Consider the following 24831-nt stretch of genomic DNA (forward strand, 5'->3'; position numbering starts at 1 on the left):
CCATTAAGAACAACAAAACCCTGACTTTTGACAGAAAGTGGAAGAATATGGAAGATTTACTGCTGAGTGAAGCAAGCCAGGCTATGAAGGAGAGACACTGTATGTCCCCACTTAATATATACCGAATGTCCGCACTCTATAACTGAAACTGATGGGCTAAAGGATGTACAAACACAAGAGGTGGATGTGAATGCAAGATGTGGTGTGTGTGGAGGAGTGGGGCCTGGGGAAGAACATTTGGAGGAGGGATACGAAGACACCATTGTTGAGACAGGGAGGTAGTGTTGTTATATTTTGATCAACTCGACCGGGGAGAAATGTTCATATACTGAAATGATCACCTTGTAAGCTAAATAATGTAATTGAATGTATTAAAAATGTAAAAAAAAGAATAAATAATACCAGGAGTCACAGAACCCATGTAGCTTTCAATTTTGGTTCTCATCTTATTTGTTGTACGACCTTAATATGTTTATTTACTGTCTCTTAAATGTTAATGGATCGCTTTAGATTTCTTGTGCATCAAACAAGGATAACAGTACCACTGGTACTTTTCTACTTGAAACAATTATATTTAAAAATAGTGAAGAGGGACCAGCAGATGGTATAGCAGTTATGTCACTGGACTCCCACGTGGTCAACCACAGTTCAAGTCCCGAACCCAGTGGCTTGAAAATCATACTGGGTACATGTACACACTTGTCCAAGATCCTGGGAGGAGAATGGAGGGGATGGGGTTGCGGCATGGCCACCCCTTCTGGGGGGTGATTTCTCACTTTCCCTCTCACTGTCTCCGTCTCTCTCTCCAGTGAGGGCGCATGCCCTAAGGCAAAAATCTCTTTAAAAAAAAAAAAAAAAAAAAAGGGCAAAGAATGACTATTCTATTGGGTTGTTGGAAAAGTTATAATGTATTTTTTTATAGAAAAACAGAAAAATACGTCATGACCTAATAGGTTTCTTACAATAATCCTTTCTTCCTCGCTAATGTTTTTCCCCATACTATTATGCTTCTTTCTCTTCTTGGTCTTTGAAAACCTAGGTCTTAGGGCCAGCAAGTGGCGAGGTGGTTAAGACGCTGGATTCCCACATGGCCAACCGTGGTTTGAGTCCCAGACCCGGCAGCTTGCTTTCTGACTTTCCCTCCCTCTCTCTCTGGTCAAATAAGATAATAATAGTAAAGAAAAATAAATAATTCTAAAAAAATAAAACTTAGGTCTTTTCTCAAGATTCTATCAAAAATTTAGGTCCTCCTCCTTCCCCACCTTTGTCTATACTTCAACTTTCTAGGATCACTGTATTGTCTTTTGTGACCTAACAGAGTGTAGACTCTGTAGTATATGTGCCAAACCCTGAAGCCAGCACTTCACTGCCTATTCATTTTCCAACTAAGCTATACTGAGATCTACACTCTGTGGTACTTTTAACCTTATTTTATACATGAGAAATCTAAAGGTTTGGGAACCGGCAGTTAGCGTAATGGCTATGTCGCTGGATTCCCACATAGTTGACTGTGGTTCGCGTCTCAGACCCGGTGCCTTAGAACTCAAGTCGGGTGCGTGTGCATGCGTGCCCAAGATCCCGAGAGGAGAATGGAGGAGAAAGGATTGCGGTGTGACCATCCCCCCTGGGGGGTGATTTCTTGCTTTCTGTCTCTATGTCTCTCTCTGTCCGTCTGGCAAGCGCACGTGCCCTATAGCGAAAACCTCTTAAAAAAAAAAAAGAAATCTAAAGGTTTAAATTATACAAAGGATTTAAAATAGAAAATGTTATAAAATTGTTAAATATTATTAAATTTTACTTCCCGCTAGAATATAAAGTTCATGATGGCAGGGTTTTTACTAAAGTTTGCTTTATTTAAATGCTGTCTGCCACAGAGTAGGTCTCAGGATATCTTTGCTAGAGAATAAATAGGCAATGAAGTGCTGGCACCATCATCTGACTGCATATACTACAGAGTCTATCTTCTGCTAGGTCACAAAAGTCAAAAACCATGGTCTTGGAAAGTTGAAATATAGACTGGGGGTAGGGAGGGAGATGAGGACCTAAATCAGAATCTTGAGAAAAACCTAGGTTTTAAAGAGTAAGAAGAGAAAGAAGAATCAATAAATGATACTGGGGGAAAACACTAGAGAGGAAAGATAAAAGGTTATGATAAGCAATCTAGATTAGTCATTCTCTCTTTTTTAATGTTATAGCTGTTTCAAGTATAAAGTAGATTTTTTTTCTTTTTAAGTGAAATTTTGGTATAGGTCACATGTGCTCACCAGGGAGAGAGAAAGCAAGAAATTACCGCCTCCTCCATTCTCCTATTGGAATTTTGGACACACACATGCGACTAGCATGAGTTTTAAGCTGCTGGGTTCAGGACTCTATTCACATGACCAGTTCCACAGTATGAGTATTGGAACCTGCAGCTTGAAAATCATGATAGGTGCATGTGTGTGCATGTCCAAAAGAGACAGAGGAGAAGGGACTGAAGTGTGGCTATACTCTCTGGGGTGAGGGGGTGATTCCTCGCTTTCTTCTCTCTCTTTCTCTGTCTCTCCAATGAGTACAAAACTAAAATCTCGGGACCAGCGGTTAGCGTAATGGCTATGTCACTGGACTCCCATGTAGTCGACCGCAGTTAGTGTCCCGGACGTGGTGGCTTAAACTCGCACCAGGCATGTGTGAGTGCATGCCCAAGATCTGGTGAGGAGAATGGAGAAGGGATTGCAGTGTGGCCATCCCCCCTGGGGGGTGATTTCTCACTTTCTGTCTCTCTGTCTCTCTCTGTCTTTCTGGTGAGCACACGTGCCCTATAGCAAAAACCTGTCCAAAAAAAGAAAAAAAAAAACAACTAAAAGCTCAAATATTATACTTATTATCTTCAACTGTGGGAAAAGATAGTGCTGTTAAGTCAAGTGTCCATTATTTAATAAATAAAGAGTACCTGGTGTGGACAAAATCTCTTCTGTAATCTCAGAATGGAAGAACAGGAGTAAATGCCTATGTATGTAGCCTGTGTACTAGGAAACAACGAGGCAGAATGTCAATGGGTGTTGCCCAGCACCTTGGTCTCTCAGCTTGTCCTCTAGGGCACTTGGTCTCAGGCACTCTCACTAGACCCTGATGATAACCAGACCTCCATTCAAGGGATAACCACACCCTCTGCAAGTATGATGGGACTTCGAAAAGCTTGTGGAAAATGGAATTAAAATACAAGTTCATTTAGCTGCAAAGAAAGATTTTTTTTTATCATAATATGCAGTTTTCCATGAACTGTTTGAAGACTCCTTATACATGCCAGAGGGAAGTAGTGAAGAGCTTTCAAGGGCTTCTGGTTATGCTACAGGTATGTGAAGTAGAGAAATGAAAGACGCTAACAATGCATTAACCAAATGCTTTATGTCTGACAAACAGTAAAAGATAATTAGCCTGAATAGAACGGGCCTATGTCATTTCAGAAAAATTTTCCCTCGCAGAACATAGAACATTAAAAATTATTTTTTTACCTTAATCAAAGCTTTGAAACTTTTAAATGTCTATAATTCATCATATAACCAGAAAAAACTGAAAAAGCATTTCATTTCCAAGACATCAAGACAAACTTTTAGCCATGTTTTAAAGCAGAACATCCACAAAACCTTTGTTTTCAGACTTCTGCTCAGTATCATACTACTTGCCTGTGTTAAGATGTAACTTCTCTGTGCCTCTTCTATGTCAACTAAGCTGGCATTAATATAATCATTTTCAGCATTTTGCAGTTTAACACGACTGTGATCATCTGAAAATAGAGAATGATAAACTGTAACTCATTTTTTAACTTGATATTAATCTTCTAGGTATTTATAAAATAGAACAAAACGAAAAATATATTAGCACCATAGGAGAGTTGAGAAAAATTCTAACTTATTCCATTTTATTTTTAATAGGAAGTACAAAATATAATTTTGTTTGTTACAGTGGTATTGGAAAGGAAGCATTTCTTTTGTAGTATCTTAACTATTATAACTTGAAAAGCTGACCAACAAATGAAACATAGCAAAACAAATAAAGCATTTACCTTTCTAGAAATAGATTATTTACACTAGTAGTGACAAAAAGATAGCTGACTTCAAATGAATGAGACTAGATTTCCAGAATAACTATATTTAATTTTCCTAAATTCAACAGATATGCAATTTGACAACCTGTACTTAAATAATTTTTAGCACTTCAATATGCTTAGGTTAAAAATATTTAAATAAAGGGCCAGCAAGTGGAGTGGTAATGAAGGCACTAGATTCCTACATGACTGATAGTGGTTTGTGTCCCGGACTTGGTGGCTTGAAAATCACACCAGACACCTGTGTGTGTCCCCCATGTCCCTAGAGGAGAATGGAGGAGGAAGAACTGGGCCAGGGCCATTGCTCTGGGGGGATGATTTCTCACTTTCTCGGTTTCCTCTCTAGATATACACACATACACATATTAATACAGTTGGAATATTCCAACCACGTTCTTGAAAAGACCACTAAAAATAGTTCATTATTCAGATTGTATTACAAGTTTAAATCTATTTCTAATTTTTCTTTTTCTTCTTTTTAGAAACATGGTCTCTCTATGGAGAGCTCTTTATTTCTTTTTTGAGAGGTTTTTGCTATAGGGCGTGTGTGCTCGCCAGAAAGACATAGAGAGACAGAGAGATAAAATGAGAGATCACCCCCCAGGGAGGATGGCTGCACCGCAATCCCTTCTCCTCCATTCTCCTCTCGGGATCTTGGACATGCACACACATGCACCCGGCGTGAGTTTAAGCCACGGGATCCAGGACTTGAACCGCGGTTGACTACATGGGAGTTCAGCGGCATAGCCATTATGCCAACTGCTGGTCCCAGAGAGCTCATCCTATCTCAGTCTCCAAGACAGGACTACACACGTGTGTAACCATGCCTAGCTTTTAGGCTTAGGGCGTGTGTGCTCGCCAGAAAGACATAGAGAGACAGAGAGATAAAATGAGAGATCACCCCCCAGGGAGGATGGCTGCACCGCAATCCCTTCTCCTCCATTCTCCTCTCGGGATCTTGGACATGCACACACATGCACCCGGCGTGAGTTTAAGCCACGGGATCCAGGACTTGAACCGCGGTTGACTACATGGGAGTTCAGCGGCATAGCCATTATGCCAACTGCTGGTCCCAGAGAGCTCATCCTATCTCAGTCTCCAAGACAGGACTACACACGTGTGTAACCATGCCTAGCTTTTAGGCTGGACCAGGAATTGAACATGGAACTCGAATATGGTCCTAATCTGCAAAACAGAGTATTTTAGCAGCATGTGCTAATACTGCTGGGCCTGTATTTTTAGTTTTTAAAAGTAAAAATTTCATAGGTTTAGAATTTTATTTAAATAAGTGAAATATAAAAATCTGACTTTATAGTATTTAAATGGGAAAGGAAAAGAAGCATGACACAGAAGAAAAAGCATGTGCTTAACAGAATTAATATTAACTTAATTCTAAATATACCTATCAGAAGCATCTAACTGAACCATAAACTGAAAACATGATGTTTGATGTTTAACTCTGGAGAATACATTCTATTATAAGCTGTTTCCCCCCAAAAATCTATACTAAATATCCACTATCTCACTTTTAAACTAAAAACCTGTTGACATTATCTCCTGAAAGAAAATGTTAAATGGCTTTAGTTTCACACATCAATTTATCTGAGATGTTTCTGCTGGACTGAACCCAAGACCTCTGTAAATATTACATGTCATTTGCCAACAGGAAAAACTAAGATCTTGTTATAGTAAATCACATATACTAGTGTTCTCGGAAAGATGATGTCAGCAAGCACTTTTTTTTTTAAAGTCACTTATTTTTTTGTTAACAGTTTAATCACCCTTTAAGAGTTATGTTATAAGAGATGCTAAAAAGGTCAGCTACCTAATTAACGAAATATAGACCATACATCTAGATAACACACCAAAAGAATAATATATTCTTTCAGAATGCTAAACAATCCCTAAAATTCAAACCAAAGGAAGGTATTTCCTCATGTAATTACCGAAAGAACACAAACACAATTGAAAAGAGCCATTTGGGCAACATACAATAAAGAATCTATTAAAAAGCCAGGATTCCCCATCCTGCATGGCCCTAGCCCAGACAAGCCCATAGATATAGAGAAAATAAATCTCAAAAAAGACTTCAATCAGTTTGGTTTTAAGAGTATTTGATACCCTGTCTTCAGGGCTTTGAACGAGAATTCAGTCTTATTTTCCTCAATCTATAAAATCTACACCAGGCTGTTAACTCAATACTTTATAAATATGGAACACCTGACCTTCTATATTCACAGGTTCCACATTTGTAGGCTCAACCAAGCAATCATAGATTAAAAATATGCCGATGGCATAATGGTTATATCACTGGACTCCCACATCATTGACTTATGTTTAGAAACCCGCACCCAGTAGCTTAAAACTCATTTATGCGTGTGTGCCCAAAATCCCAAGAGAATGGACTGCAGTGTGGCCATCCCCCCTGGGAGGTGATTTCTGACTTTCTGTCTGTTTCTCTGGCAAACACATGTGCCCTATAGCAAAAATATCTCTAAAAATAAAAACATATAGGGAACCAGCAGTTAGCATAATGGTTATGTCGCTGGACTCCCACGTAGTCGACCGCGGTTCAAGTCCTGGACCCGGTGGCTTAAAACTCACGCCGGTCATGTGTGCGTGCGTGCCCAAGATCCCAAGAGGAGAATGGAGGAGAAGGGACTGCGGCGTGACCATCCCCTCCGGGGGGTGATTTCTCACTTTCTGTCTCTCTGTCTGTCTGGCGAGTGCACGCGCCCTATAGCGAAAATCTCTCCCCCCAAAAAAAAAAAAACCAAAACATATATATTTGGGGGCCAAAAATACATAAATACGAATACAAAACAATACAGTACTGGGTTAGTAGGTGGTACAGAGGTTGAGGTGCTGGATCCTACATGACAGATTCTGAAGTTCAAGTCCCTGACCCAGTGGCTTGAAAATCATGTGTAGGAGAGCAGTAAATGGTGTGGGAGTTAAGGTACTGGACTCCCACATGGCCACCCAGGGTTCAAGTCCTAGACCTGGTGGTGTGCTTCCTCACTTTCTCTCTCTCTCTCTCAGCATACATGCCCTTTAGCAAACTTTAAAAAATAATAAATAAAATTAAAAAAAAAAAGACCATGCCAAAAGCATGTGCATGTGTGCCCAAAATCCCAAGAGGTGACTATAGAAGAAGGGACTGCAGCATGGCTTCCCGCCCACCCACAGGAAGTGATTTCTCGCTTTTCCTCTTTCTGTGTCTCTCTCTGACAAGTGCATATGCCCTATAGCCAAACAAACAAACAAAAAATAAATAAAATAGAATAACTATTTAACACTTACACCCCATTTATATTATATTAGGAACTATAAGTAACCTAGAGATGATTTAAAATATGTGGGAGGTTGTGTATAGGTTATATGCAAATATCACGTTTTAAAAAATGGATAATATGTCATTTTATAAGAGAGATTTAAGCACCTAAAAATTTGCTGCGGGTCCCAAAACTAACCTCCCACTGATACTGAGGGACAACTGTGATCATATACCTGCAAAAAAGCACAGTTCATTCCTTGGAGTCAGTGGGAAACGGGGCACAACCTAAAAAGCCACAGTCCTTCAGGGCTCAACCCAGGCAGTGGTCTCACTTACTGTCTAACATCCATTTATAAAAGGGAGTAGCAAAAGCAAAGGAACACTGAATCTGAATTTTTTTAAGGAAAAAAATTATTTAAATTTTGTTAGCAGATAACTAAAAAAGGAAGGTAATCCTTGGGAAAATATGACAGGTGTTTAGAACTGCCTACAAATGTTGTTTGAACATATGCTTTCTTCTCAAGACTGATTCAAAATAAACTCTCAAACACACACCTATGTCACTAAACAGTCATTATAATTCTTCTATTAAGAAGATTAATTATGAAAAGTACATATAATCTTTTGATTCAGAAGATACTCTGTAGAGAAAAAAGCAAGAATTTCTAGTGTTAACTAAAATATATCTATTAAAGTATCCTTAAAATAACTATCCAAAGATGGTAAACATAAATATTCCATGAAATTAAAACTATCAAAATATTTTTAAGAGAGACTATGACTTTATTAATTTGTATTCATTAGCAAAGATAAAAAGGACACTGCCTCTTCTCTAATCAAGAATCAGTCAGTGTACTTCAAAGTACCTATGAGGGCAGACACAGGTTCCCTCACAACCTGAGAGTCAAATGTCTCTTTTCCCTGCCCAGTTACTATCAATCAATCCCAAATCTAAGTAGTGTTCATTCCAAACTGGACCTCTGACTTCATAAGAGGAAAGTTACATGCTTTCTTTTCCTCTTCTATAGTTATTCTGCCCAGAAACCTTTAAAATGTGATTATAAAAAGTGAGAGTTCTGTAACTTCTGGGTATATAAATAAGTAAGTCCCCAAACTCACAATTCTTTATCATCATTCTAAGTCTATGGTTATTGTTCTCTTTTCTATCTTTTAAAAAGGATCCAGTAAGGAGAGAAAAATAAAACACAAACTATATTGCATAAAAACAACACAAACCACACTTCTACAGGAAATCTTACTTCTCAACATCTAATAAAATCAGTAGCAGAAAGTTCAAGGAAATGTATGTTTTCTAGAGGGTAATATCTGCTTTTAGGTCTTGTCACAGAGTGAATTAAGACATGTAATACCCAAATAGAACTGTGGTTTATAAACTGGAAAAAATGAAGCCAACTTCTGGTGAAGAATCCCTTCACCTCCCACCCTCAAACAGTATGTTTTCTGAGAAATGGATTAATCTCTCAAGAAATGACGAGCTCTAGCTGTGGCCTTAGCTGACAATACAGATTAACTTCCTCTTTCAATACTGTCATAATAAGCTTTTTTTTTAACCCCCAAAAGTTTTGCCCAATTTATCATTAATGTAAAGACATGTCCTTTTGGAAAGTTTCCCAGGTCAAATACAAAGGAGGATTTACATTTATCAAAACTATACTCAACAGGTTACTCCAAGGCAAAGATTAAGAACATTTATAAACTGAGAAAAGCAATTCTATTTGTACTTCATTAAAAGCTGACTTTTCCTATTCTTTTTCTCTCTCCATTTATTTATTTATTTCTTCACAGGACATGTGTGCTCACCAGTGAGAGAGAGAAAGTGAGAAATCATCCCCCCAGGAGGGATGGCCACACCGAAATCCCTTCTTTTCCAGTCACCTCAGGATTTTAGGCACATGTGCACATGTGCCTGGTGTGTTTCTCAGGCCACTGGGTCTGGGAATTGAACCTATGGATTCAGTCATGTGTGATCCAGTTCCTTAACCACCATGCCACCTGCTGGTGACTTTTCTTATTCCCAGTTAGGGGTAAACAATAAGTTCCTTACCAAGAACTCAAAGCATTTTATGGCCATGTCAACCTTTCACCCTTAGAGTTGAAAGAGCTGAGAAACAAATATTAGAATTTTCTTTTATAAACTGAGCAATGAGAAAAAACAAAGCTAGAACCGAAACCCAAATCACCATAAACTCTACAATATTAATAGAGAAAAAAACACAAATCTTCACACACATAGAGTATTAACCTTTCAACTGTTGCTATTCAATGAAAATTCTATTTCATAAATGGTTTCTCACTGACCATGCTATCAACTACAGCTACCGCACGGGACTATTTAGTGTCTATGATGAATCAGGTACTGTATGACACACCTTTCTGGGTCATCTCTCACTCTCACAACCCTATGAAGTAAATACTGTCATGTCAACTATATTGACACCTAGGGAAATAAAGTCAGTCAAAGATAACACACTAAAGAAGCACAAAAGGGGATTCAAATCTAGGTTTGTGTCATTTAAAAGACTACGCATTTGTTATGTCACACAGTCTCTCTGATATAACCTACATCCCAGTTGGTGCCTTTGCCTTCCTCTCTAAACACTCTAAACTCTTCCTGCCATGATCTTACATACTGATCCTCACCTCAGGTATGATTTCCATTGCATCTCTCACATGCATCACACTCTTTTTTTTTAAGGCCACATGTGCTCAAGCAGAGTCAGAGAAAAAGACAGTGAGAGGGAAAGTGAGAAATCACCCCCCAGGGAGGATGGCCACACCATAATCCCTTCTCCTTCGTTCTCCTTTAGGATTTTAGGCATAAAAGAACATGTGTTCAGGGCTCAGACAGCTGTCGATCATGTGGGAGTCCAGTGCTTTAGCCACTAGGCCACCTGCTGGCCCACATCTGACTTTCTTGAAGATTCAGTCTTCTCTAAATAGTCTCTCTAATAGAAGTCTCCCCATGATGGTCTAGTCATTCTTTCATTTTTAATTGCCAAAGAGCACATGCTACTGCCAGAAAGTACCTCCCCCCCAAACAGGGTGCGGTCCTGTCACAATCCCCCTTCCTCTATTTCTCTTCCCCACTGGGATTTCTGTCTTTTGAGTCACTGGGGTTGGGACTCAAATGGCAGTTGGCCATGTGGGATCCAACTCCCAATGCACTGAAACAAGGTTTGGTCTGTCTTAACATTTAATGTCTTTAGCACTCATACACCATTTTTAGCCAACAAATATATTTTAAGGGCCAGGCAACAAGGATATAAAAATAAGGCATTATTTGTTAAAGGCTTTTTAAAAGTAAAAGAAAAAAAATTCTTTTAAGTATCATACTTTATTGCATTAAATATGGCAGGAAGAACCATGATGAGCTGTTGCCTGAATAGACCTAGTCAGATGAGAAGGCTTTACTAAATAGGTAAAGAAAGAAAAAGAAGGATGCTCAACTCCCACATGGCCTGGACCTGGCAACTTGAAAAACATGCTGGTGGTGTGTGTGTGTGTGTGTGTGTGTGTGTGTGTGTGTGCACACGCGCGCTTGCGCACAAACCAAAATCGCGAGAAGAAAATGGAGGAGAAGGGATTGTGGCATGGCAATCCCCCCCACCCCCCGCAAGTTCACGCACCCTATGGCAAAACCTAAGAAAAACAAACATTTCAGCAGAAGGAACGCACATAAAGAACAAATGGGAATGACCTATTATGAAGGAGTGGCAAACCTGAAAGGCTGAAGATCTAGGTAGATAAGAGTAAGGTCACCAAATAAGCTGGGGGCAGACTCTGAGGAAGCTCTGGAGGCTGTCCTACAGGCACGGGCAATGAATGGGGACTCCAATAAAGTTACTTTAAGACTAGTCTAAGCACATCTGATCCCCACTCCCCACTTTTTTAAGGTCTTTGCCATAGGGTACATGCACTTGTCAGAGAGGGAGAAAGTTAAAGAGTTGAAGAGAAAGAGAGATAGGGAGAAGGAGAGATAAAGAGAGAAATCATCCCCTAGAAGAATGGCCATGCCACTATCCCTTCTCCTCTATTCTCCTCTCGGGATTTTGTGCATACACGCCCATGCACTCAGTGTGATTTTCAAGAAGCCAGGTCTGGGACTCAGACTGTGATTGGTCATGCATGAGTCCAGCACTTTAACCATCATGCCACCTGCTGATCCCAAAAGTACCTGATTTTTAAGAAATAACTTCTAGTAGTGTAGAGGATGGACTGGAACAAGGAAGAAGACAACTTCATAACCCAATACACTGACAATTTTAATTAAAAGGTAAAGATGCCTGAGCCAAATAATGGCAGTAGAAATGGAAAGAGTTACTAAACAAGTTTTCTCAACAAATGGCTTGCTAATAAAATATATACTGCTTTAGAAACATCCGAAAGAGTCAACCTTTTCCAAGCAACAGGGTGACTGCATTTGAAGTCCTCAAACTCTTTCAATACACTATGATTTCATATTCCTAACTTGAAAGGATGTTACCAATTGAATTCTGATTTTAGATCCAGCCTGGTGAGGCAGTCAGTAGCAAACTAAACTGCAGTGTGTGAAGTCCATGTCCAACCATGGGTTCCAGGCCATGGGTGGCCTGAAAATATGCCATGTGCATGCATGTGTGCCCAGGATCCTGACATGCTGAAATGCTGAAGAAAAAGGACAGTAGCATGACAAGACTGCAGAGAGTGCTTCTCTTGCAGGTATTAGTGCATACACAGTCCTTATCATGAATAAAATAAATAAGCCTAAAAAAAAGTCTGATACCACATATCTCTAAATTGTAAAAGTCCTCTTTAACCTGTCCCTAAGAGTCTTGGCAATGAAAAGAATATCTGGGAAGTGTCTTTACAAATTCATTAATGTAGTTTGGAAAATGGCTATCTTTCTCCTTAAGTAGCATGTTTTATAATAAAGAAAAAAAGACAATCTAAGATTTACCTTAAAATAATTACTAAGCACCTCACTATTTTCCTTGAAAATCAGAATCTCTGCTTCTAGAAGTAAAGTCAGGGGAATGGTCATGCTGCAATCCCTTCTCCTCCATTCTCCTCTCAGGATTTTGGGCACACACACACACACATGCACCCAGCATGAGTCTCAACCTACCAGGCCCAAGACTCAAACCCAGTCAGCCCCGTGGGAGCCCAGTGACTTAACCACTATACCACTTACAGGCCCCTCTACATACATTTTAGAATAAGCTTGTTTATATCTACCAAAAAAAAAAAAAAAAAGATCCTGATATATTTTTTTTCTGGAGAGGTTTTTGCTATAGGGCGTGTGCACTCGCCAGACAGACAGAGACAGAGAGACAGAAAGCGAGAAATCCAGTCCCCCCCCGGGGGGGATGGCCACGCTGCAATCCCTTTTCCTCCATTCTCCTCTTGGGATCTTGGGCGCGCAAGCACACGCGCCCAACATGAGTTTTAAGCCACCAGGTCCGGGACACTAACTGCGGTTGACTATGTGGGAGTCCAGCGACATAGCCATTACGCTAACTGCTGGTTGCAAAGTTCCTGATATTTTGACAGAAATTAATGTCAAAATGTGAAAACAGACTAGAATAACTTACATCTCCACTATGTTGAGTCTTCTAATCCATCAACATGGTAGGTGTCTCCACTGATTTAGACTGTCTTTTTATTTCATTTATCAGTGTTTTATTGTTTTCAACATACAGGTTCCATACATGTTTGCTAGATTTATCCCAAAATATTTCATTTTCTTAGAGTGAATCTAAGCAACACTTTATTTTTAACCTTGGCTTCTGCTAATATACAAAAATACAATGGATTCTTGTATGCTGATCTTGTATCCAGCAACTTGGCTTAACTCAGTTTTAGTTCTGGAGGTTCAACAGAAGGTTCTTTGGAATTTTTTACACAGACTATTGTGTCCTCTGCAAATAGGGACAGTTTCATTTCTTCTTTCCCAATCTATTTGCCTTTTATTTCCTTTTTTTCGCCTTCATGTGTTGGCTAGTATTCAATACCCCAAGTTAACATGTTCTAATTCCTTTGTTGACATAATTTTAAAACTTAACATAAAAATCCCAAGAGGAAATAACCTTTTTCTTGAATCATGACAGCAAATTACGAGCATGATACTCACTTACTTCTGAGTATTTTTTGTATATTTTTTCTACAAAGAATGATACAATCCAACTTACCTATTATATAGCCATAAAAATCATAAAAATCAATACACTTTATTAACTAAGACTCTGTTTCAAGATTCACCAGTTGTCCTAATGTCCATAAAACAAAGAACGCCAATCTAGAATCACGTTACATTTAGATACGTTTCTTTAGTTCCCTTCAATCGGGAACCATTCATTCCTCAGTCTTTCCTGGTCTTTTATAACCTTCTGAAGACCTAAAGTCAGTTGTTTTATTAAGTGTCCCGTCATTTGAGGTGTCTAATATTTTCCCATGAATGAGTTCAATATGCAATTTGGGGTCAATGTAGCCTATCAAATGATTCAGAATTTTTATGTGATTTGATCATGATCACTTGTTTAAAGGTTGGTATCTGCCAGCCTTCTCCACTATTCAGTTACCATGACTTTTCTTGTACTTATTATCTTGTAGAGGAAATACTTTTAACACTTTGTAAATACCTCGCTCATCAAATTTTCACTCATCAAGTTTAGCATGCATTTCAACTTTTTTTTTTTTTTTTTTAAATTTGCCAAAGTACATGTAAACTTGTCAGAGAGAGAAAGACAGAGAGAGGAGGGGAAGAAAGCACCCTTAACTGGGCTGCAATCTCTTCTCTTCTTCCATTATTCCCTCCTTTTGGGACTTTGAATAGGCATGCACATGGTATGTTTTTTAAGTTGATGGGACTTGAACCATGTAAGCAATCGTGCAGGATCCAGCTCCCTTAACCACCAGGCCACAGGTTGGCCCCAACATTTATTATTTGGCATCCTATATGGAAGTACAACTTTCTCTATTCTTTCCCTCCTGCCCTTCTTTACTCATTCTGTCTCCAACTGTCACAGGGTACAAGGTCACATTGCAATACTTTTTCCTCCACTTCTCTTCCAGGATTTTGAGCGCACACACGTACACACACATGCACCACCATATTTTTCAAATCACTGGGGCATAGATTCAAACTAGTCAGCCATGTGGGAGCTAGTTCCCAGTGAACAGTGCTTTAATCACTGCACCATGGGGTCAGCTCTTCATTTACTTCTTTACCTCGGTACGGACTCTTGAATTCTTATTTTATTCAATAGTTTATAATCCATTATTATTTTTAGAGAGAGGTTTTTACTGTAGGACACGTGCACTTGCCAGAGAGACAGAAAGTGAGAAATCACCCCCTGGGGGCACGGTCATGATGCAATCCCTTCTCCTCATACTCCTCTAGGGAACTTGGGCATGCAAGCATGCACAGGCACCTGGCCTGAGTTTTAAGCCACCAGGTCCGGGACTCAAACCACAGTCGAATACGTGGAGTCAAGTGACATAACCATTACACCATCTGCTGGTCCCATTCATTATTTATTTTAATGGTCAAATTATTCCAGATTACCCCAGTGGGCTTCAAGCTCACCTCTGTGTCCTAACATCATGGGTTTGTTGTTTTTTTTTCCTTCCTTCCACTTACTTATTTTTTTGAGAGAGATTTTTGCTATAGGGCTCATGTGCTTGCCAGAGCAACAGAAAACAAGAAAACATCCCCCAGGGAGGATAGCCATGCCACAATCCCTTATCCTCCATTCTCCTCTTGGGATCTTGGGCATGCATGCATATGTGCCCGTCATGAGTTTTAAGCCACTGGGTCCAGTCGACTTGAATTGCAGTCGACTATGTGAGAGTACAGAATGTAACCATTATGCCATCTGGTGTCCCTCTTTCTTTTTTTTTAAAAAGGGTTTTGCCTTAGGGTATGTACGCTCGCTGGAGAGAGATAGTGAGAGGGCAAATGAGAAATCATCCCCCACAGGAGATGGCCACTCCGCAGCCAGCCACATGGGAGTCTACTGACATAACCACTACATCATCTGCTGGCCCAAAATTCATTATATTTTGATCATGTCCTTACATTCTGGTACTATAAGACATTCCAAACTATTATTATTATTTTAAATTTTGCCAGAAGGTACCTGTGTTTTTGGAGAGAGACAAGAAAAGTAAGAAAGCAACCTCCCATAGGGAACGGTCATGCCATAATTCGTTCTCCTCCATTTCGCCCTCCTTTTAGGATTCTGGGCATGCACATGTTCAAGCCTTGATTTCAAGTCACCAGGTATGGGACTCAAACCGTGCAGTTGTCCATGTGGATGCAGCTATCTTTACCACCACAACATAGGCTGGCTCTCCAGGCTATTATTACATTTTCCCTGCACCTGCCTTGGAATCAGGTCCAAGAAGTCCTCTTAGCGGAGAATTAAATTTGGACAACAGAAGTTAAGCAAGCCCAATGCTAATAAGGTTGTCATTGCTTTTATTTTATTTATTTTTGAGAAGTTTTTGCTATAGGGCGTGTACACTCACCAGAAAGACAGGAAAGACAGAGAGACAGAAAGCAAGAAATCGCCCCCCAGGGAGATGGTCACGCCACAATCCCTTTTCCTGCATTCTCCTCTTGGGATCTTGGGCACGCACGCAAATGTGCCCAGCGTGTGAGTTTAAGCCACTAGGTCCGGGACTTGAACCACGGCTGACTACATGGGAGTCCAGTGACATAGTCATTATGCCAACTGCTAGTCCCATCACTGCTTTTAAAAGATCTCAGTGGATGAAGCTAGGAAATACATGTAGGTAGGTATATAAACATCTATGTTATTATCTACCTATATTCACTGAAAACCATGTACTCTTTCTCTCTCTGATCAAATTAAAAATAATAAATGGAATTAAATCATTATTTTGTTATTATAGAATTAAACATTCTTTTAAAAATAATTCTTTATTTCATTAATTTTATTTATCATGTTAAAAGGAAAAAAACAGCCAATTTAATTGAGTGGAATTTTAACTGAGCAAAGCTTAACAAGATTCAAATCTGGGAGTCTGCAGACCAATTTCCAAGCAGCTCCAGCTAGTCTTATAGTCGACTCGGTATTTTAAATTCCAGAAAGGGAAAGTGATGTACAAAAACAAAGTGAAGCAATCAGGTAGAGACACAATTAGATTGGCTATAGACATATGGTAGCCTTAAGTAGTCTAAAAGGCGGGCTTTCTGTGATTGACTAAAATGTGTCTAATGTGATTGGCTGTAACTTAACAACCAGTTGAGGAAAATAGTCTAACATGTACAATTTCAGCTTACAGACAGGAATCCAAGTGTGGGAGTATAGTGGCTGTTTTAGGCCAAAATAGTTTAGCTTAACAATCATAATCACTATTTTTTAACCAGAGAGAGAAAATGAGAAAGCAAGCCTCCATGTCTGGGATTCGGACCACAGTCAGTCATGTCCAGCACCTTAACCACCACACTACCTGCTGGCCCCCTAACTACGTTTTAAGGACTGAACAGGACTTTACTGGGAAACTGGTAGGTCAAACCAAAAACACAGGTGTATCTGTTAACAGATCAGTGGTGTAAGAGGCAAGAAATGTGAATGGGGCAAGGAGGTAATAAATAGGAACAAAAAATTATTTAAGAGATTTCAAAGTTATCTGATGCAACCTAATTCATTCACAAATGTTCTCTAGATTCTGAAAATGAGAAATATCCACAGTCTGCAAAAATACATACAATAATGTGTACACTAGTTCAGAGGGCTCATTTATGTTTAAACTGCTCTTGAAAGGAAGATTTTGCTTACGCAGATCTGAAATTCATCAATAATGTTACTAATTCATGAAGTCTAGTTCTGTTCTGGGCTTAACACAGGTCATGAATTTCTTTTTCCACAAGAAAGTTCAAGTGTATGAAGTCGGCTACCATCTGCTCCACTTAGGCTTAGCTATCTAATCAATGTAAGCTTCTTTACTCAGAGTTCTAGTTCCTATTCCTGGGATCCACTCCAGTGCATTAATAGACTAAGAAATGAATTATTAAAGGAACAAATAGTTTTGATTCAGTCTCGATTAAAACTGAAGTTTAAAAACAAAAAACTTAAGATAAAACCAAAGACCAAAGTACTAATTAATGAGAAAACCTTTAAGTAAAAAAGCTGTCAACAATGGATACTGCGAACAGAAAGCACTAAAATGACATTTAGTTTTTATTTTTAAGCTTTAGGTGGACTAAGGAAAAAAATTTCAGTAAATATTTACATAATAGTTACCATAAAAATTTAACTTAAATCTATACTTACTATATCATGTAACTGAGGTGTCCCCCCCATTCATGATGGAGCTTGTGTGTATGCACAAGCCAAGAGAGAGAGAGAGAAAAGTACCCATCACAGAGCTTGGTCATTCTGCAACCACCTTCCTCAAGTCCTCCAGCCCACCAACATCCTGGGTATATATGCACACACCCAGCATTATCTCCAGGCAGATAGGTCAGGAACTTGAACTGCAGTGGGCATGTAGTTTCCAGCTCCACAGTCCAGTATGGTAACAACCACACCACCTAGGCTGGGCCTAAAATTGAGTTTTTATCTAAATGTGCTCACTAAGATGACAAGAGCTTTCTCATAATGTATAAAGGTTTGTTTCAATTATCTGAAGGATTATTGTCTCATAACTGAAACTATCAAAATGTTTCTTAATAATACTTTGATTTGTGGAAATCAGCAGATGGCATAATGGTTACATGGCTAGACTCCCACATAATTGACCGTAGTTTGAGTCCTGAACCGGCAACTTAAAACTCCCACCAGGCGCATGTGCTTGTATGCCCAAAATCCTAAGAGGGAAACAGAGAAGGGACTGTGGCATGGCCATTCCCTCTGCATGATGATTTTTTGATTTCTGTCTCTGTTTTTGTCTCTCCAGCAAGTGCACATGCCCTAACAAAAAACTCTCTACAAATAAATAAAAATAAAAAAATAATTCTTTGATTTGTCTGTTCTTTTAGGTTACCTGTGACAAAAATCCTATTATCTATATTGTAGTAGTTTTAAAACACATCCACAATTCTTTGATCCCTCTCCCATTAAACAAACTACCTACCCTCTATCTTTGAATATGTACTTACTTGGTAAATTATTCCTAACAAATAAGAAAAAACAAATGTGGTAGAAGTTACATGTGGTTTTTAAGGCTAGGTCACAAAAGTAAATACAGCTTCTGCATGGCTCTCTAAGAGTACACACACGAGACTCAGCTGCCACATTCTGAAGTTCAAGTAACATGTAGATGACATGAGTAGATGACCCAACTGACAGCTTCAGTTGAGGTAACATCCAAAAACCTGTGTAAGGAAGAATTTAGGGTGACCCCATCCCCAACCACCATCTTAACTGCAAATGCACAAATACACTGAACAAAAATCACCTGAATTCAATCAACTCTCAGATTTGTGAGAATAAATGTCAGCTATTGTTTTAAGTCACTGTTTAGGAGTGGTTTGCTATACAGCAACAGATAAAATGACAGCTTTCTTTCTTTCTATCCCTTATACCTCTTATTTTTTATTCTTGTCTAGTGTACTGGCTACAATCTAAAGCACAATGGTAAGTAGAAGTCGTAATAGGGAACATCCTTAACTTGTTCTTGATTTTTTTTTTTTTTTAAAGCTTCCAACAGAACCAGCAGTTGGTGTAATGGCTGTGTCGCTGGACTCCCATGTGGGCAATCGTGATTTGAGTCCTGGACCCAGTGGCATAAACTCACGCCGGACGTTGTGTGCGTGTGTGCCCAAGATCTCGAGAGGAGAAAGGAGGAGAGGGGACTGTGGTGCAGTCATCTCCCCTGGGGGTGATTTCTCACTTTCTGTCTCTTTCTGTCTTTCTGGCAAGTGTGCGTACCCTATACTGGCAGTGGTGCGTACCCTATAGCAAAAAACCTGTTCAAAAAAAAAAAAAAAGAAAAAGAAAAAGAAAAAAGCTTCTATCATATCATCATTAAGAGTGATACTCTTAGATATCTTGTTATCTTGTTTTAGATGATATGATTTTACAGAAGTTCCTTTCTTTTTTTTTTTGGAGAGGTTTTTGCTATAGGGCACGTGCATTCGCCAGACAGACAGAGACAGAGAGATAGAAAGCGAGAAATCACCCCCCCTAGGGGAGCGGAACAAACCCCTTCTCCTCCATTCTCCTCTCGGGATCCTGGGAATGCACGCACACACACAAGCCCGGTGTGAGTTTAAGCCGCTGGGTGTGGGACTCAAACCACAATCCACTACGTGGGAGTCCAGCGACATAGCCATTACGCTAACTGCTGGTGCCCCAAGTTCCTTTCTATTTGTAGCTTGTTAAGTGTTTTTTTTCCTTAATCATGAACAAAAACTGATATCAAATAATTTTCCACTTTTGGGAACCAGCAGCGTAATGGCTATGTCGCTGGACTCCCACGTAGTCGACCGCGGTTCGCGTCCCGGACCCGGTGGCTTAAAACTCATGCCGGGCGCGTGTGCGTGCGTGCCCAAGATCCCGAGAGGAAAATGGAGGAGAAGGGACTGTGGCGTGACCATCCCCCCTGGGGGGTGATTTCTCGCTTTCTGTCTCTATGTCTCTGTCTGTCTGGCGAGCGCACGCGCGCTATCGCAAAAACCTCTCAAAAAAAATAATAATTTTTCACTTTTATTGAGGTAATCATATGGCTTTTTCTCCTTTGTTAGTGAGGTGAAATATATTTACAAGATTTGCTAATGTTTAGCCACCCTTATATTACTAAAATAAACCCAAAATGGATATTATCTTTTTCATATATTGCTGTATTCAGTTTGATAATCTTTTGTTGGGATTTTAGAATCTGTATTCATGAGGAAGACAGGTTTGTGATTTCTAGTTTATACTTACTAAACATTTTGGTTTGGCTAGCAAAGTTATGTAATAGTCTCATGAAAAAATGAAAGTATTATCTCTTTTTTCTAATATTTGGGAAAGTTGGTATTATTATAACACACATCTGTTAAGACCAACTAACCTGGTGTTTTCTTTGTGGAAAGATTTATTTAGTTAGCTAGTTTCTTTAGTTGTTATAGGACTCTTTGGCCTCTACTTCTGCTTGAGTCAGTTTGGTTAAGTTATAATTTTCCAGAATCTCCTCCATTTCTTCTAACTGATCACACCTATTACCATAAAATTGTTTGCAGTATTCAATGCACTTTTTAAAAAATTCATCCTAAACTAACATGTGCACACATACAAGAGCCACACATCACTCAACAGGGCCATGATCCCCCTCCTCCACCCTCCAGCTTGTCAGGATCTTGGGCACACATATACACACAAGTGCATCTGGAATATTTCAGGTCAACGTCAAGTGGAGCAGAGATCTAAACTGAAGTCGGCTGTGTGGCTTCTAACGCTGCAATCTAGCATGCTAACAACTGCGCCACAGACGCTGGGCCACTGATTCTCTTTTGAATTCTATATTTATGTTTCCCTTTTCTCTACTAATATTGTTTACGTGCAAGTTCTATCTCCTTTTTATTATAAAATGAGCAAGAGTAGGATGGCCTCATTGCCTGGTAGTTACAGGAGCTGAAACCTACATGGTTGACAGTGCAGTTCAAATCCTGCCTCTGGTAGCTTGAAAAACATGCCTGCCTATTGCATGTGTGTGCCCAAAATTATGACAGGATAGAGAAATGGAAAAGGGATTGCAGTGTGACCATGCCCCACTGGGGAAAAAAAAAAAAAAAAAACACTGAAGAGTGCTTTCCCCCTTTGTTCTCTGTCTTTATCTCTCTGGAGTGCACATGCATTCTGTGGCAAAAAAATTTTTTTAAAGAAGGGGAACCAGATGGTGTAGTGGTTATGTCACTGGACTCCCACATAGTCAACTGTGGTTAGAGTCTGGATCTGGCAGCTTGAAACTCACATTAGGTGTATGTGCGCATGTGCCTAAAATCCCAGGAGGAGAATAGAGGAGAAGAGATTGTAACATGGCCATCCTCCCTGGGCGGGATGGGGTCGGATGGGATGATTTCTCACTTTCTGTTTCTCTATCTGGAAAGTGCACGTGCCCTATATCAAAAATCTCTCTTAAAAGTTACTTTTTTAATTAAAATTAAAATGAATGAGAGAGACTATACAAAAGGGAGAGAGATAGATATTCTTGGCAGGGTTTCTCTATGTCTATAACATAAATTATATATTTATCTCCCCCACTATATTGGAGGGCATTATTAGAGGGCAGAGTGCATAAATCCGTAATTACATTCTCAGTGAACAGCAAAGTGTGAGATAAGTAGGCAGTTTTCAGCACATTTTTTCTGAACCAAAACAACAACTGTAAAATATTTACTGTACATTAAAACATATTTTTAGGGACCAGCAGTTAGTGTAATGGCTACATTGCTGGACTCCCATGTAGTCAACTGTGGTTCGAGACTTGGACCCAGTGGCTTAAACTTATGCTGAGCGTGTGTGCGTGCGTGTCTAAGATCTAATATAGAGGAGAAGGGATTGTGGTGTAGACATCCCCCCGGGGGGGTAATTTCTCGCTTTCTGTCTCTGTCTCTCTATTTTTCTGGCAAGTGCACGTGCTCTATAGCAAAACCTCTCCAAAAACACCCCCACAATTTTAAATGATACAGTGACTATCAGCTGAGAAGGTACACCAGCTTCATCCTGAGAACCTTTAAAAAATACACATTACTGGTCCAGCCACAGTGGTACATGTGATAAGGCACCGTGCATAAGACTGGGCCATATGATGGGGCCCAGGTTCAATACCTGGGCCAACCTAAATAGGCTGGGTGCAGTGGTGCATGCCTATAATTCTAGCTAACTGGGAGGCTGGGACACAGGATCATGATAGCAAGATCCTGTCAAAAATATGCCACCTCTTCCTGTGTGCTCTATCATTAAAAATAAATAAATAAATAACATTACTGGGCCCATCTGGATTTAATAAAAGAGAACTACCAGGGCTGGCAGGTGTGGCAGGTGGCATGGTGCTTGGGGCATTGAACTCCCACGTGGTTGACTGAGGTTCGAGTCCCAGACCTGGCGGCTTACTTTTCCAATTCTCCTATACTCTCTCTCACTCTCTTTCTGATCAAACTGAAGAATAACAATAAATAAATTAAATTAAATACTTATTATAAAAAATGAGAACCACCATGACTTCCTCTACTGGATGTCGAATTGATACTTGCAGGAAGAGGGCTTTGACTGAAGTGGGTCAGAGAAAGGGGAAGGATATTTCAAAAAGGGAATGACATATTCAAAAACTGAGGTACTAAGAATAAGCCACAGTGGGAGAACTACAAAGAATTCAGTTTTACTGAAATGAATAATTTGTAGGAAAATGGCTAGAAAAACTTTAGAGAGGTGGGAGACAGCAGGTGGCATAATGGTTAAGGCGCTAGACACTCCCACATGGCTGAACACGGTTCAAGTCCTGGACCTAGCAGCTTGCTTTCTCTCTCTCTCTCTCTGTGTCTCTGTGTCTGTCTCTAGTCAAATTAAAATGAATGAATAAATAAAATTAAATTAAATAATTCTGAAAAAAAATTTTAGAGAAGTGTATAAACGGTCAGTTCTTTCTCAGTTTCCCAAAGGCCTACTATGATAATATTAAAAAACTTTAACGTTTTTATAGAAATTATAGCACACACAATTGGAGAAAAGAGAGGAAAACAGACTTGCAGTATTACTCTGGGCACATGAACTCAAAGAGAGAGAGAGGAAAAGTGAGAAAACAAGCCACCAGATCTGGTATTCAAATCCCGGTTGAACATGTGGGAGTCCGGTGCCTTAATCACCATATCACTTGCTGGACACATCATATATTCTTTGAAGACTTCGTGTGTACATGCACACATACACATGTCTATAAACGGGGGCTGGGATGGAATATAAGGTTTGAGATAGGAGAACAAGAACATATCTACTGGGTTGTCTGGAAAGTCATGAGGCATTTTTGCAGAACTCTTATTTCAGGTTGACAAAACAGGAAACAAATCACAGAGTTTTACAGACTTGCATACTTGAGAGAATTTAAGTTACAAATGATTTACTTCTTAAAAATAGTCTGTTAGGACCAGCAGATGGTGTAATGGTTACACTGCTGGATTCCCACCTGGCCGACTACAGTTCAAGTCCCAGACCTGGTGGCTTGAAACTCAATGATTTCTCGCTTTCTGTCTCTCTGGATAGTGCAAACAACCTATAGCAGTTAAAATCTCTCTTAAAAAAAAAAAAAAGTCAACTCCAATTTCTGAGGTGGTTATAAAACACTGCATAGAAGCCAGATCTAACAAGGCTGACCGTGGCTGGAATCCTAGCCCTGGCTGTTTGACACATATGCTGAGTATGCTTGCATGCATGCCCCAAATCCTTACAGGATGGAGAAATGGAGAAAAAAGGACTGTAGTATGACTATGCCCTATTGGAGCATAGTCTGTCTGTTTATCACTCCGGAAAGCACCTGCACTCGCTGGTAATTTTTAAAAATTAATAAATAAAATAAAAAGACAAATAAATTTCTCCATTTAGATGTTTAATAAAACTAACAAGGGGTCACAAATACAATTTAACATACCCAAATGCCTGCAACTATAATAAATAAATAAAAATTAAAAGCAATGCCAGGGTTAGGGAAGGAGAACAGAAGCCAAGTGGCTCTAGCCACAGAAGCGCAGCACATGTGATCTTGTGATGGAACTGTCCTGGACTGTGGTGGTGATCACACAGATGTACACATGATAAAAACTGCAAAGAACAAAACCCACCCACACATAACTGCATCCAAAACTGAAGAAACCTGGATGGACTATGTCAATGTCAATTTCCTGGGTGTGTTACTGTACTATAGTTACACTAGATGTTACTATTAGGAGGAACTAAGTGAGAGGCACAGTAGATCTCTGTGTACTATTGCTTATAATTGCAGCCAAATGTACAATGATCAAAATGAGTATTAAAGGCAACAAAGGTGTACAACTATAAAATATTATCTTTAAAACTCATCGGTAGGGACCAGCAGTTAGCGTAATGGCTATGTCGCTGAACTCCTATGTAGCCAATTGTGGTTTGAATCCCGGACCTGGTAGCTTAAACTCACACCGGGCACATGTGCGTGAATGCCCAAGATCCCGAGAGGAGAATGGAGGAGAAGGGATTGTGGTGTGGCCATCCCCCCTGGGGAGTGATTTCTCGCTTTCTATCTCTCTGTCTCTCTCTGTCTTTCTGGCGAGCACATGCACCCTGTAGCAAAAATCTATCCAAAAAAAAAAAAAAAAAAGTTTTTTTAAAAATAAATAAATAAGTAAACCTCATTGTTAACACTTGAGAATTAGTCCCTGTATCTCAGTCATTCTCGACCAGAGATTTGGAGGGAGTGAAGAGGCACCTAAGTGCTAGAATTACTGCCCACAGCCACACCAGAGCTGTTGCCATGGTGAGCCATAGGTTTC

The 24831-nt window shown here is 39.6% G+C and overlaps 1 protein-coding gene across 2 annotated transcripts in view; it reads right to left on the minus strand.

Moving 5' to 3' along the window:
• Positions 1-24831, minus strand: part of PTPN2 (protein tyrosine phosphatase non-receptor type 2) — a 121722-nt gene that overhangs the window by 66575 nt on the left and 30316 nt on the right. For both annotated transcript variants that reach the window (XM_006164058.3, XM_027766496.1), the window contains exon 3: positions 3666-3766. In XM_006164058.3, coding sequence (XP_006164120.1) covers positions 3666-3766 — 101 coding nt within the window. The remainder of the gene's footprint in view (positions 1-3665; positions 3767-24831) is intronic.

The sequence above is a fragment of the Tupaia chinensis genome, unplaced genomic scaffold, assembly GCF_000334495.1.
Source record: "Tupaia chinensis unplaced genomic scaffold, TupChi_1.0 Scaffold143584_1, whole genome shotgun sequence".
Lineage (NCBI taxonomy): Eukaryota > Metazoa > Chordata > Mammalia > Scandentia > Tupaiidae > Tupaia > Tupaia belangeri.